Source organism: Bipolaris maydis (assembly GCF_028858645.1).
Source record: "Bipolaris maydis strain C4 unplaced genomic scaffold PSV08scaffold_3, whole genome shotgun sequence".
NCBI lineage: Eukaryota > Fungi > Ascomycota > Dothideomycetes > Pleosporales > Pleosporaceae > Bipolaris > Bipolaris maydis.
The window spans coordinates 72,410-86,639 of NW_027093859.1; the positions used below are offsets into that span (position 1 = coordinate 72,410).

General features: G+C 49.6%; 4 protein-coding genes across 4 annotated transcripts; 2 read left to right on the top strand and 2 right to left on the bottom strand.

Annotated features, from left to right (window-relative positions):
• Positions 1-448: 448 nt before the first annotated feature.
• PSV08DRAFT_399442 (major facilitator superfamily protein) lies at positions 449-3,647 on the bottom strand (the record flags this gene model as incomplete). The annotated part of the gene is made up of 6 exons (XM_014221111.2): positions 3,490-3,647; positions 3,293-3,440; positions 2,507-3,238; positions 2,331-2,441; positions 1,529-1,961; positions 449-1,459 (listed from the first exon to the last, which is right to left on the bottom strand). The coding sequence occupies exons 1-6, from the start codon at positions 3,536-3,538 to the stop codon at positions 449-451; spliced, it is 2,484 nt and encodes an 827-aa protein (XP_014076586.2). The 5' UTR covers positions 3,539-3,647.
• Positions 3,648-4,267: 620 nt separating this feature from the next.
• PSV08DRAFT_399443 (uncharacterized protein) lies at positions 4,268-7,082 on the top strand (the record flags this gene model as incomplete). Its single annotated transcript, XM_014221113.2, has 5 exons — positions 4,268-4,394; positions 4,490-5,466; positions 5,501-5,750; positions 5,804-5,947; positions 5,993-7,082. The coding sequence occupies 5 exons, from the start codon at positions 4,268-4,270 to the stop codon at positions 6,919-6,921; spliced, it is 2,427 nt and encodes an 808-aa protein (XP_014076588.2). The 3' UTR covers positions 6,922-7,082.
• Positions 7,083-7,495: 413 nt separating this feature from the next.
• On the bottom strand, positions 7,496-9,874 carry PSV08DRAFT_385526 (general substrate transporter; the record flags this gene model as incomplete). Its single annotated transcript, XM_066093446.1, has 3 exons — positions 7,496-7,569; positions 8,219-9,401; positions 9,458-9,874. The coding sequence occupies 3 exons, from the start codon at positions 9,872-9,874 to the stop codon at positions 7,496-7,498; spliced, it is 1,674 nt and encodes a 557-aa protein (XP_065949505.1).
• Positions 9,875-10,704: 830 nt separating this feature from the next.
• On the top strand, positions 10,705-13,646 carry PSV08DRAFT_385529 (glycoside hydrolase; the record flags this gene model as incomplete). The annotated part of the gene is made up of 3 exons (XM_014221115.1): positions 10,705-11,120; positions 11,171-11,852; positions 11,970-13,646. The coding sequence occupies 3 exons, from the start codon at positions 10,705-10,707 to the stop codon at positions 13,644-13,646; spliced, it is 2,775 nt and encodes a 924-aa protein (XP_014076590.1).
• Between the last annotated feature and the right edge of the window lie 584 nt (positions 13,647-14,230).

Consider the following 14,230-nt stretch of genomic DNA (forward strand, 5'->3'; position numbering starts at 1 on the left):
GGGTATTAGAAAATTTATGAGTATTGGGAAAGCAACCGAGGGCTTTTCAGGTGATATGGCTTTGATGTATCTTCTATGTAATACTATGCAATTTGACTACGAGAATTTATGTCAAAGATTGTACGCTTTGCACAAGTTGATTGCAGCTTTAGCAGGAAGTTAGCATTGGAATATGTCATACATACCCAAGTCCGATCGCGACCAGTCGCTCCAAATACTTGCACACAGCCTTGGGCTCACATGTATTTTATAGAAAACATGATACGAGTTCCCTTGTATATTGTGCATAGCGGAGGTTTTGGCTTGAAAGTTGGTATGCTATGGTGAAAAAAGTACGAAAGAGCTCCATATCCGCCAGCGGTGTGTTTCCCGGGCTCGAATTCGGTTCATTTAAGCAAGACCCCATGCCTTGTTGAGCAGCAGCAATGTACAGTTAGCGTCCCCAGGCTTATACCTTGACCAACTTCAGGCCAGCCTGCATATAACGCGCTCCTCCTAGAGCTATGACGGATGCTATCATAGCAATACCGCAGAATGCTTGAAGGCCAAGAAAGTTGGTTGTATCACCGTGACCTGAGATCAGAGCACCCCCAAGCGGAGATCCCGTTAAAGCACCAAATGCATTGGTGAACTGTGCCAGACCCATCCTCGTGCCTATCTCATCTTGTGGTGATATCTGTGCCATACAGGCTGGGAACATGGTGACATAGCCACCTGATCCGAAACCAAACGCAATTGCATAAATAATGATAGCGGCTGTGTTTTTGCTTCCCGGAATCCAGAGAGCTAGCGTTACGATACCCGTAAAGCAGTTGATGATGACTATGCAATTGAAACACCCGAACCGATCGGCCAGAACACCCCAGAGCAGGCGGCCAATGAGGCTCACCCCATTGATGATGGAAAGGAGGTAGGGAATGACGGATGATGAGATGCCGTTCGCTTGTGCCTGGACGACGATATAATTGAGAGGCAGAAACATGCCCCAAAAGTATAAGAATCCACCGAGCATGGTCAATACAGCGGTTCGTTCTTGAAATGGCCGGACGTAATCAGAGAGAGAAATAGGACGCGGTTTTAGCACCAACCTCGTCTTGACTGTGACACAGGCAATTGTACCCAGGGCTAGAAAGAAGAAGCCAAGCACACGGAGGGTCCAAGCGAATCCAATGGAGCGAAAGAGGTGTGTCAGCATAATAGGGAGGACGACACCGCCAAACGACGAGCCCGAGTTGACGATGCCGAACACAGTGCCGCGCTTACGGAGGAACCATGACGTCGTGGATGTCATGCCGGCGTTAAAGAGGGCACCTGACCCGAGCGAGCTGAGGACCGACTGCGAGAGGAAGATTTGGTAGTACTCGGTCGAAAGTGAGGTCATCATGAGACCGAAGCAGTACACGGGTGTTCCCAGGAGGAGCATCCAGCGCGGACCGTATGAGTCGTATAGGCGACCCCACTATTGGTGATTGTATGTAAGTAGGCGGCTCTGGGGGCAGAGAGATACGGGGGGAGAGGAAGAACGTACCACGGCCATGCTACCGACTTGGATGAATACTTGCGCACTGGCTATCCAGCTGACAGTCCCAGTGTTGTACGATGCAAGAGGTCCATTTTTATAGTATTCGACAAATATTCCACCGCAGCTTACTAGGCCAAAGGTGCAGAACAGTACACACCATGCACCCAGGACTACAAGCCAAGCTTCTCGCCCACCTTCGGGGAAGACATCAGTCTCGCTATTCGTCTCCTCCAAATTCGTTGTCGGTGTTTCTTTTTCTCCAAGATCGTTTGCTTTCGGCTTGAATCCACTGATATCATTAGTTGGGGACATGTTTACAGGTAGTGCTATGGGATGGAAGAAGATGGAAGCAGTTTGAGTTGAGGTGATCTTTGATGAGAGGTGCGATGTGCTCGTGTATTTACGAACTTCGCTAAGTTTGCCTGTTTTAGGCTCATACCTAGGAACATCCATAGTTTGAATGGCAAATAGGCCTTGCCGGCGGGGCCGTGTGGGACACACAATACCGCAACAGCCGTTTGTATTTGTGACCCTGTTTAGATGATTACAGAAAGAGGTAGAGAAATTGGTACATCATGGCTGGTCTGTGTTCCAGAGGATAATATTGGATGAAATTACTCAGTAAAGAAAGCGGAATAAATAAATAGCAATGGGTCAAATGGTACGGACAGTGTGAGTATGTGCATTAATGCATTTCTTTTTTTTCAGACGTCGATTTTACATAAGTTCTAAGATGACGAAGGATACATGGGTCGATCTGCATTATCTACAGTTCGAGGTGGAGTCTTGAACCGTCATCAAATCCTACAAATCTAGCACGACCATCTCAGCATGCTTCATATCCAAAACCTTTGATTTAGTCAACTTCTCTACCGCGGCGGTAGCTGCTGCTGTTTCAATTCGATAAGGGGGAATGCAGCTAATTCAGGCATGTTAGTTCCTCGTTTCCGTAACGGTACTATATTTCAACGGGCAACCACACACCTATCATCATGAAGGGCCCAAATCACCGTCGGCGGATTGCCAAGCCACTCAATCTCTTTGACAGCAAATTGAGCCGATGAGCCATCAAACGGTCGTCCGTTCAAGTTGGCTCGCCCAGCAATGGCCAAGATGGCGACATCTGGCTTGGGCTGCATGTCCCGCATAACACCATCGTAGGCGCCAAGGTGAGCACTCCAGAGAAGGGCCTTTTCTCCGATGACAAAGTTAAACATTAACTGACCACCGTCACAGTGGGAGAATACATTACGTTTCCGATCACCAATGTACTCTATGAACGAGCGTTGGCCATCGCTAAGCTTCTCAGGCGGGACAAGATCGCCGAGACGCAAGAGGCCATGCTTCATCCCGAACGTGATATCTAGGGAGCAGGTGTAGGGGGTTGCTGAACCGGTGTACACCGTCGCTGTATCAATGACCTGGGGGTGGTCCTCAGGCATCAGACAATGCAGGGAGGGCCATACATGGACCGAAATGGCAGCCAGTGTATGCACTGGGAAGGTAGGGGCGCCGGGAAACCCTTTAGCTTGTAGCGATGGGTCCTGTTGTGCTTGCTGGCGAACTGCGCGCGTGAAAAGCGGTATCCGCTCGCCGCCAGACACGGGAATGAGCTGCTCTTCAGGGACGCCCGCTTTCCGAAGACAGTGGATTGCTTCACCGTTGGCGATCACAATAGCGCCGGTTCTGATGGCGATGCGGTCGGCTCCAGGCAGACTACCCAAGCAGTCAGCTTGCTGTGTCACGCCGATCAAGAGGACATTGGCTTACTGGTCAAAATGAGCATGAGAGATGAAGATGTAGTCTGCTTCTGTTATGTCGTCCACAGCAAGATACTTAGGCAGAACGGACGGCTTATCCAGCCAGGTGTCCAAGAAGATGGTGACGCCTCTGGTACGAAGCCGAAACGTAGTGGCGCCTGGATCTCATTACTACAGATGAGCATAAAAAGATAGGGTTGTCCTCACCGAACCATTCAAGGGTTGTGTGGTCAGTAGAATTCCCCATTTGCCCCATTGTGGCTATTGGGAGCAAGAGGATATCCAGCAGACCGGCACGATTACCTTAGGTAAATCAAGAGCCTGCGGGCAATGTGCGTCTGCGATTGGGCCATGATAGAGGCTCTTATTCAAATACTTTGAGAGCCTCGTACGTGGGTATCTTCCCTGCCGTTCCCGGCGGAGCGGACTCGATCCGCGGATTGCTACACATTACGGCCTCGGCAGGCTTCTAGCTCTCAAGTGGTGGAGCATGGCTCAGATCACCCCTTTGGGCCGGCGGGGCCGGCGGGGGTGGGTCCAGACCGCTCTTCCGAACTTGACCGTTACCTTTCCCCTTCACTAGATGCCTGTCACCTGGCGTGAACATTGCCGAGGACTGTAAAATCTGACAACTTGGAAATCCTGGCACGAACTCCAGCGACGGCTTGTGTGGGGTCGATGCCGGTGCAGTCCTAACCATCGCATTCCCTCCCCACCCAAAGTCGAACCGGCTGGAAATGGCGTCTGACCCGGCGAGCCTCACTTGTGAGCATTGCGGAGATACGTTCCTGCGGAGAGAGCACTGGGCTCGGCATATGCGAAGGCATTCTGGTATCAAGCCATTCCAGTGCGAGGTTTGCTCCAAGTCTTTCGCTCGGAGGTGCGTCGTGTGTAGTATTACAGGACCGGGTAGACGCGCAGAATGTCGCTAATCAGAAGCATCGTCGTAGGGACACCCTCGTGCGCCACAGTAGCATTCACCACCATGGAGATCAGATACCAAACATACCGCGCCGCTGCGTCCAAGCTTGTCTTTCCTGTGCCCGGCTCAAGCAGCGTTGTCGGGGCGGCTTGCCATGTGCGCGCTGCCAGCAAGCCGGAACAAAGTGCACGTATAGCCAAGGAAAGGCCACAAGTGTCAGAGATTTCTCCTCTCGAACGAGCGAAACACTCACTACTCGTGTTGATGCTGTGATGAGCAGCCCAGCTCCACTTGATCAATATCCTAGTGATGCCAATAGTCAATCATCCGGGCTTCACGTGATGAATAGGCAGCCACTAGAGGCCCCTGAGCAGACTGCTTTGTATCACAATACCAGCAACCCCACCGGCAGCTCTGCCATTGACAGTCAAGGCCGCCTCTCATTTTCTCCTATAGTGGCCTCGCACCCAACTCCCATGCCTGCTACCTTTACCCCTTCGTCGCTGGAAAATGGTGCTGCTCTCTTTACATCCGATCAATGGGACTCCTCTTTGTCCCACTATGGAGACACAGCGATGGACGAGTTTGCAGCCGGTTGGGACCCTATGACGGCTTGCTTTCCATTCTGGCTGGTACCCGAGGGACTGGGAGACGTCCTTGATACTCCATGTGATATCAGAAATCACAACCAGCAGTGCAGCGTCGAGACACTTAGCCACCCCCCAGATTATCGCATGCAAAGCCAAGAACCGTCAGCCCTTCCAGCAGAGTGTTTAAATCGTCCTTTGCCAGACCATTTTTCTGATCCGAATTTAACATATCCAACTGTGAACAGCTCTGGTTTGCACGGCAAGCCTCCATGTCGACGGTTCCCACAAATGCAAGACAATCACATGCAGACCGCCGAGGCGGAGACATTCGGCAACGTCCAACATGTCCCCCCTCGTGCATATGAAGACTTACGAAATTTCTACGCAACGCAATGCCAGGACAGCACATCGTGTTTTGTTCCTATACACCTTGTACAGGCCTTTGTCGATCTCTACTTCGAGTATTTTGACCCTCAGTTTCCCTTCTTGCATGTGTCACGCCTAGAATCCGAAGAATTGCCTTGGATCTTGCTCCTAGCGACGGCGGCTATCGGAAGCTACTACTCTGAACTTGACGATATACAAGAATACACCTCGATATTGTGTGACTTGTTAGGCAGAGCAGTTGACAATGAAGTACCTCGACATCTCCCTCCTACCCTTCTTATGAGCGTGTGCTGACTAGCCTCTACAGATCATAGTACAGATCGAACGGCCAAGCAAGCCCCTCATTCAAAGCACTTTCTTACGCCAGATTCACCTCTCATCCTGCGGTTTGCACAAAGAGATGATTCTGTTCCACCATCAACGGCATATGCTCATTTCCATGTGCTATAACATGGTATTTCGAACAGACACAGAGAGAGCAGGCCAGGAGAGTGCTCTTACTCTTAGTGAGGAGTGGGCAGCCTGGCTTGCATCGGAAGAAGAAACACGTCTAATCTATTGCACCCATAGTCAGTCTGGGATTTTCAATTTGCATGGATGTTACAATACTAATGTATCATAGTGCTCGTATGCATCTATTTCCTCTTCACTGACATATCCGCAGACTTCAGTCTATTTGATGTATCGCTGAAAATGCCCTGTTCCAGCAACATATGGTATTCCAAGGATATTGAAGACTGGAAGTTAAAGCGAATGCACCTTGAAGGTGTGTCACAAATCGGACAACTCATTTCATAACTAATTTGTGTAGCTGTCCGATCACACCTAAGAGCATCTCAGGAAGTCCCACAGCCTGAGGCGGATTGCGATCCATTCTTGTCCAAGATGAGCTTATTGGCACTGTACATCGACGAGAAGAATATCAAAAAGCAACGACTCGCGTCAAGACTTGCAATGAACTCATTCGGCTCCTATCTCAGAGCCATGAGCCCAAGAATCTCCAAGACTCCTTCCCGACACCCCTTCATCGAAAATGAGGATGCTGGTTTTGAGAATGTACTGTTACACGAATCTATCGACCATGTCGCGTTTTTGACGTCGGAGCCCGGGCGCTGCCATGGATCTCTCCCTCATGTTTTAGCTATCCTCTGCTCCATCTCCTTGCGGACTTTGTTTGCCGGCACCGGCTGGCGAAGTGACACAGCCCAGATGACAGGCTTCAAGACAAAATTTAGGGAGTTTCTAGAGCGCAATGAAACGCGGTCGAGGAAGTGTCTGTGGCATGCCGCATGTATTTACAAGTCGGTTCAGACCTCCCGGCATCTTGCGAGCTACGACGTGTTCAGTGTTGGGGTTGCGGTTTGCTACATCTTACTCTACATAGAACTACGAAAAGTGGAGTCTAAGCCTTCTCAGATATCAGCAGACACGAACCTTGGGCCGTCATACACGGCGCGGCGGCGTATTGTGCGGCTGGATCAGCTCACTAGCCGAGAGGACGTTGAAAATTGGGCAAAGACTGGAGGAGACACTGATATTCACCTGACGAATGTGGGTATCTTGCACGGGCCGGATTCTCTTGTGCGCCTCTTGCGAGTCACTGAGAAGGCCATGTTGCGCCAAGTCGCCTGGAGTGCCTTTTTCAGGGCCTGGGCCCGGACTATGGATCAACTTGTCCATGGGAAGAATCCCACAGTACATACCGAAGATTATAACGAAGTAGAGGAAAGGAGGTCTTGAACGATGAGATGGAATCGCCCGCCGCCACTAGAACTATGACATGAGGCATCAACGGGAAACGTGATGAGCGAGCTAGACCTCTGATCTAATCTGTCGCCCCATAATAGAGTCAAGGATCACTACTGTAGTTGGTACTGAATGCGAGAAAAGGTCTCTCTGTATTTTGTTCGATTGGCTCTATGTCCAAGTTGTTGTCGCACTCACTCGGATATCATCATTAGAGAAATATGTTACTGCACACCTGATCCAGAGTTATGCATCTCCTCGATTCTCGGTTTTTGTCGAGTTTGAAACCGAAGTTTTGACTGACGAATGATATAGACCCTGAAGAATCGCCTTCAGTATGCCCCCATATACCCATTTCTCTGCCTCATCGTAAGGGAACTTGTGTCCATTGTCTTGGCATTTGACTTGCGCAGCTTGTTGATGATGATTGTGGAATCGTAACGGCCAAACAATGTCTAAAATCAAGACTTGAGACTAGAAAAATAATCACCTGAAAGTTGTGACCGCACACGAGAAGCTTGTTGCAAATGAGGTTACCATTTTTGGGAAACATCGGAGACCAATCAGGTTAGATGCAATCGGATTGAGCAGTGCTAAGGTAGTGTCTTTTATGGTTTGCGTAGCCAATTTGAGTAATATTATCTTCGAAGAATATGAATCCGTTAATGAGTGAAGTAATAAGAGGAAATTGCGCCGGGTGTAGTGCTATTGTAGCTTGCTCATATGCTATGCTAGATGTGACATCTATGCACGTGACTTTTTGGTGAAATCTTGATCCCTAAAGATACTGTCTCGGGCTCTGCGCATTTTGTTATCGGTCGCAACAAAAATTAGACGACGTATCTCACGGGCGAGCCGCCTACTCTTACCAAGACTACAACAAAACTCCCTTCTCACAATCATGTCTCCTGTACATATGGTTGGCATCTAGTGAGCTATCTAATATCTCACGAGACTTACACCCAGACCTAATGGGATAATATGTGCGTCACTAACAGGGCATAATTGAATGATTGCACCGCTTCGCAATTGGCAGGGAACTTCAACAACAGGATTCTCTTCGTTGTTATTACATAGTGAATCTCCAATATTTAGATTGCTTCCATGAACAAAAGTTTCGATCTATCAGGCAGAATGCTTCGCATCACTAACAACATCGATATGCTGGACCTTTCCCTCGAACTCGCTGGATTTCTCTTGAGATTTGTATTCTGAAGCCAATTCAAACACTAAGAAGATGCGTTAGTCAGCCATAGTCAAGATTAGAAAGAAAAAGTGTACTGAGACTTACAGTCGACTGACGTATTGCGAAACTGGCGGGCAGGCGTCTTCTTCGCGAATAAGTAATCGATCTCTGCAAAGCTTCGATCCTTGGTCTCGGGTAGGAAGAAGAAGATCCAGATTACCCAGAGCAGACAAAAGCCGAAATAGAACATGCCAGTTTTTGCACCCCAGTTCCATGCGGTAGGATCATCGTTGAGCATGCGGGGGTTGAGTTGCTGTACGACAACCTGACCACAGACATAGAGGGAACGCCCAATGACGATAGTCTGGGCACGAACGCGAGACGAGGGTATTTCGCCAGCGATAACATAGGTAGTCGGGCCAAGAGAGATCTTGAAAGCGATTTGGACAAAGATGAGAAAGACGGCAACGGGAATGGCAACGCCCGAGGCTGATTTGATGGCAAATCCTAGGATACCAACGATAAGCATGAAGAAGCCTATGGAGGCTGAGCCGTAAAGGTAGAAGGTGCGGCGGCCGACTGAACCCATAAGGGAAATGGCGATTCCGGTGGCGAAAATATTAACTGACTGAATACCCATAGTATAGCTGAAGGCATTGGAAGCGCTCATACCAATGGCACGGAGCATTGTTGCGGCAAAGTTGGTGATGGACTGGCCGTTGAAGATCTGAATAATCCAGGCCATGCTAACGATTGCCGTGCGTCGCCTGTTCTCGCCGCGAAAGCAGTCAGCATAGCTAGCATTCTGGGCATCTATCTTCTCCATTTCATTAGTATGCTGCATGAGGGCTATGGTCTCGCGCATTGACTGCTCAGTGTAGTGCCCTGGGCGAGCTAAGCGGCGCAGGCTCTTCTCAGCCTCATCAATTTTGCCGCGGCGGATGAGATACCAGGGTGACTCGGGCGCGAACCAGGCAACGAGGAACAGAGGGGGGATCCACATCCACTGAAGACCGTAGGGGATCTGCCAACCAGCATTGCCCTGAATGTCGATAGTGCCCTTGAGCACTCCAGCGGCTAGAAACGAGCCAGCACCCCAGCACATAGAGACCCACGCGGTCAGGTAACCACGCATTGCGGTGGGGCTAATCTCGGCGGCATAGGCGGTGGTAAGGGTCTGGAAGATACCCCACGGGATACCGCACATGATGTTGCCAACGAGAAGCATTTCGACGTTTTGCGCGAAGAAGAGGATGAAGATAGTGCCTGTCATGAGCGCCATCGCGCCCTAAACCAGCGTGTAAGTAGCGTGTTTCCAGATCGAGTTGTCGTGGAGAGACTCACTAAGTATACCCTGCGAGAACCGTAGCGAGATTGGAGCCAACCGTTGATGAGGAGGCCAACAATGGAGCCAATGTTGTTACCAGCACCAATAATAGTCTGCCATTGGGTCGACACAACCAGTTCACCCTTCACGTTGTAAACATTGCCGAACCTTCGACGGTAGGCAGGATGTGCGAAAAAGTTGTTGATCAGACCGACATCCATACCCTCCATGACAAGAGCCATGGACAAAAGCGCAGAGTAAATGACGGCGGGTCGGTAGCGCTTGAAGAGCTCCATACGGGGCAGCTTAGTCTCAGCTTCAGAGCTGGCGACGGCGGCCTCAACGAGCTGCTGCTGCGTTAATGGGTCGCCATGTTCGGCTGAGCTTTGCCGTGGCACCGCCGCCGTCTGAGCAGAGACCTGCGACATAGCCATTGTAATGGTAGCCAGAGGAGATAAAAGACTGTTGTTTAACGACCTTCACCAGTCAATACTGGTAAGGAAGAGAGTAGGGAATGGGGGGTTGAGATGTGCAACAGGTGGGAGTACCAGAGACATTTGTACATTATCCTTTCAGCCACCACAAGACTAAACTTCCATGAATCAATCGAGCAAACAAGGCCACATGATTACGCCCAGCCGGGCTTCTTGCCGTCTTGGGGTCGTGCCGCTAGGCCAGCAATGCGGGGGGTGAAATCCGGGGGGGATAAGGGTAGTAGTTGGGTGGGGAAGCAGGGAAACTCTCGCCGCCCAGACATCTCGGCCGGTTTTACCGCGAACCAGCCACCCGGTTGAAGGGATAACAGCGACTGCAAAACGGTTTGCACCTCGTCTCGATACAAGGCGTCCTTTTGATTCTAGGCTTCATTCCGAAAAGCAGTTTTATCTTCTTAGATGTCACGAAAAAATTTCCACTTTGTCTTACCAGGCGTCCTTAGGTTGCTGTGGATTTTTGGCCTGTAAAGTATAAATTTTTTAAAGTTCTTGGTAATCGGTACTTGGTGATTCTAGTGCGCTGGTATACTGGAGCGGAGCTTTATACTCCGAGCTGTGCACGTGAGCAGGCGAGAAACCCGTTAGGAAATAGAGTCTTGCGACCCCAGAACGATCGCCTTATCACCATAGCCAAGGACCTTGCTTTGTGGTGCGGAAGGTTTCTCCCCGTCTCACAGCCGCCTTTTATACGCCGGACTCTGTGTGGTCTCATTCTTTTTTGACGACGCTTCCGATCTCCCTACGTATATTTAGTGGCTAACTTATGCATCATGCACCACGCTGGTTTCGTGGCACACAAGCCAGCTGCCGGCGCAATCTCATTGGTCAATGCACCCATTGTTGTTGACCATGAAGACTTCGAGGGCATCCGTATCGCAGCCACAACGCTCGCTCAAGACATTGCGAGAGTGACTGGTGGGGAAGCGCCTACAATCACCTCAGAGCAGAGCCCATCACCATGTGTTATCATCGTTGGCAGCATCCAGAGGTCTAAACACATCCAGCGATTAGCCTTGAATGGGAGCATCGACATCACCATTGTTAAAAGCAAATGGGAGACTTGGTGTACAGCACTTGTACATAAGCCATGGGATGGATGTGCTAATGCTCTCGTGATCTGCGGAAGTGACAAGCGAGGCACAATTTTCGGTATCTATACGTTGTCTGAGCAGATTGGTGTTTCGCCGTAAGTAAGATGAGTTCCTCGCAAGCACAATCATTGCTAAAACCTTTTAGTTGGTATTGGTGGGCAGATGCTCCAGTGAAGAAAAGCTCGTCTCTCTACGCACTAGACGTCAGAACTATCCAAGGACCACCGTCGGTCAAGTACCGCGGTATCTTCATCAACGATGAGGCGCCGGCACTATCAGCATGGGTACACGAGAAGTATGGACCAAAGTACAATTCTGAGTTCTACAAGCGCGTCTTTGAACTGCTGCTCCGGCTAAAAGCGAACTTCCTCTGGCCAGCAATGTGGTTTGGTTACCCGCATCCAGGGAACTCTTTCTTCATGGACGATCCCCTAAACCAGGAGCTTGCTGACAAATACGGAATCGTAGTGTCTACATCGCATCATGAACCAATGCAGCGTGCGATGAATGAGTGGTTTGATGTGCCGTACAATGAACCAGAGCAGAGCTGGAATTGGATAAGGAACAAAGACAAAATCACCAAGTATTTTGCTGAAGGGGCACAACGAGCATCTAATTTTGAGAGCGTGATCACAATCGGAATGCGAGGTGATGGTGATCGAGAGATGGGAGTTGAGAACCCACAAGAAGTATTGAAAGAGGTTGTATCGACGCAAAGAAACATCATCAACGATGTATACGGTAAAGAAGACGCAGTTCCTCAAGTGATGGCACTGTATAAGGAAGTGCAGGAGTATTATGAAAATGGACTTGAAATCCCGGAAGACGTGACACTCCTCTTTGCCGACGATAACTTCGGCACGATTCGAAGACTTCCAACTAAAGCAGAAAGAATGCGAAGAGGCGGTGCAGGGGTGTACTATCACCTCGAGTACGTTGGAGAGCCGCGAAGTTACAAATGGCTGAACAGCAATTCTCTTGCCAAGGTTTGGCACCAACTCGACCAGGCACATCGCCGTGGTGCAGACCAGATTTGGATCTTCAACGTTGGTGACATAAAGCCCCTTGAAGTACCATTGAGCTTTGTCATGTCGTTGGGATGGGATACGCACGCTATGACTTTGGGCGACCTCCCGGCCTTCCTCGAATCGTTCACTTCCCGTACCTTTGGCAGCGAGATAGCGTCGCCAGCTTCAAAACTTTTAATCAAGTACGACAAGCTGATTGCGCTACGGAAACACGAACATATTGAACCAGAGACATTTTCGCTGATCAACTATTCCGAGGCGAACAGCATCCTGTCCAGCTGGGAGGCGCTTGTCAATGACGCCGAAGCCCTATCTGCCCGATTACGTACAGCTACTAGACCGTCCTTCTTCCAACTCATTTTACACCCTATCAAAGCATCGTATACCTATGTGGCACTCCAAATCTGTCGCGGAAAGAACGCACTCTACGCAAAACAACGTCGCAATTCAGCTAACCATTTCTTCAACCGATCAATTTCCCTCTTTAAAGACGACTTCCAGCTGTCTCAGGAGTATCACACGATGCTCAATGGGAAGTGGAACCACATCATGCGACAGCCTCACCTCGGATACCGTGAGACTTGGCATGCGCCTTCACGGGACATGATAAGTGGGCTGTGTCTCGTACAAGCGAGCCAAGAATCAAACCCCATCGTCGGACACATTGGTATTGCTGTCGAGGGTACTGAGGGTGTAAGACCTGGGCTGTGCAATGAGGAAAGCGACCGCACGCATCCTTCGCGAAGAGACCTCGTATCTGGTGTTACGTTACTGACAATGGACCCATATGGCCCGCAGTCCAGGGCTTTCGAGTTGTACTTACGTGGTCCGAAGAGACTCACCTGGCAGGTTGAAAGTCCGGTAGATTGGATGCCAGTGCACGCTCGTGGGATCCTGGACCCCACATCCGAAGGACAAGATCCGTTGATCCAGGTGACGGTGAACTGGAAACTTGTACCTAAGGACTTCAACGATGAGGTTTTATTGGTTCTACGCAGTGATCTTGGGGATTACGAACACATTCACGTTCCACTGAAGTACCGTAGCATACCGCCTCAGTTCGTTGGACATGTCGAGGCTGATCAAGTCATCTCCATCCCAGCTACTCATTTCGCAAACAAGAACGCAATTGGTTGTTGGAAACACCCACACCTTGGCCGTGAAGAGAGCGGGGCGGTAAGCTTTCGCATGCAACCTAATTCGGGCTTGCAGAGCTGTGAGCTACTGTACCCTTTCTACACATTCACGTCAACCACTAAGGCGTCCTTACACTTATACTTTACGCTGACGCTTGATGTAAACCCAACATCACCAGCTTTGTACGGCATCTCGCTTGATGGTAAAGACATTGAGATGCACAAGCTGGTACAACAACCTCAGAAGGCGGGGGAGCTACCACCCGGATGGTTGGAATCAGTCATGGATTGTGTTTGGATCAGAAAACATCAAGTGGATCTTGGCGATGCTGGCATGCACACCTTGAAGATTCTACTTCAGGACGAGAACATGGCACTGGAAAAAATCGTTATTGATTTGGGAGGTGCTCGGGAAAGCTACTTGGGACCACCTGAAAGCTTCTATGCGACAGTTTAACTCCAATCATACTTCTTCACTTCCTTATCAACAAGGAAGCTGGCTTGCAAGCCAAGTCAAGCCAGCTTATGAAGCTGAGCTAAGTCAAGTAGTAGTATAGGCATGAAAATCTTGGACCATAAAGGCCCTGTAATGACACGACCCCAATGATGCTTCTTGAACATCGCAGTACCCAAAAGGAGAATAGCTTTAAGATGATATGATATAGGTGGGCTGACAATGAGAAAACGGCACATTGGCAAGAGAAGTGGTTTGAGGTCCACTCGTAGTCAATTGCGTACCTTTTGAAATATCCTATAGAAAGTTGCCATTTTTACAAAACTTGTCGTTAATACCGGAATTCAATCTATTTTGATATTTGTGGAAATGTATTTGAAAAGGACTGCGGTTTGGGCGTACGATGTAGAAAGCAATAGCATGACTGGATAAGCGTCTCAGACCCTGGAAGATTATTTTCGGCTACGTAGCCTTGCTGCGCCATGTTAAGAGCTCTCTCGCAGCATCCCCCCTCCCCACTTCGACACTTACTTCAGCACAGAATAGCACCGTCGTCTTCCAGTTTTATACTTGTACACTTGGAAGGG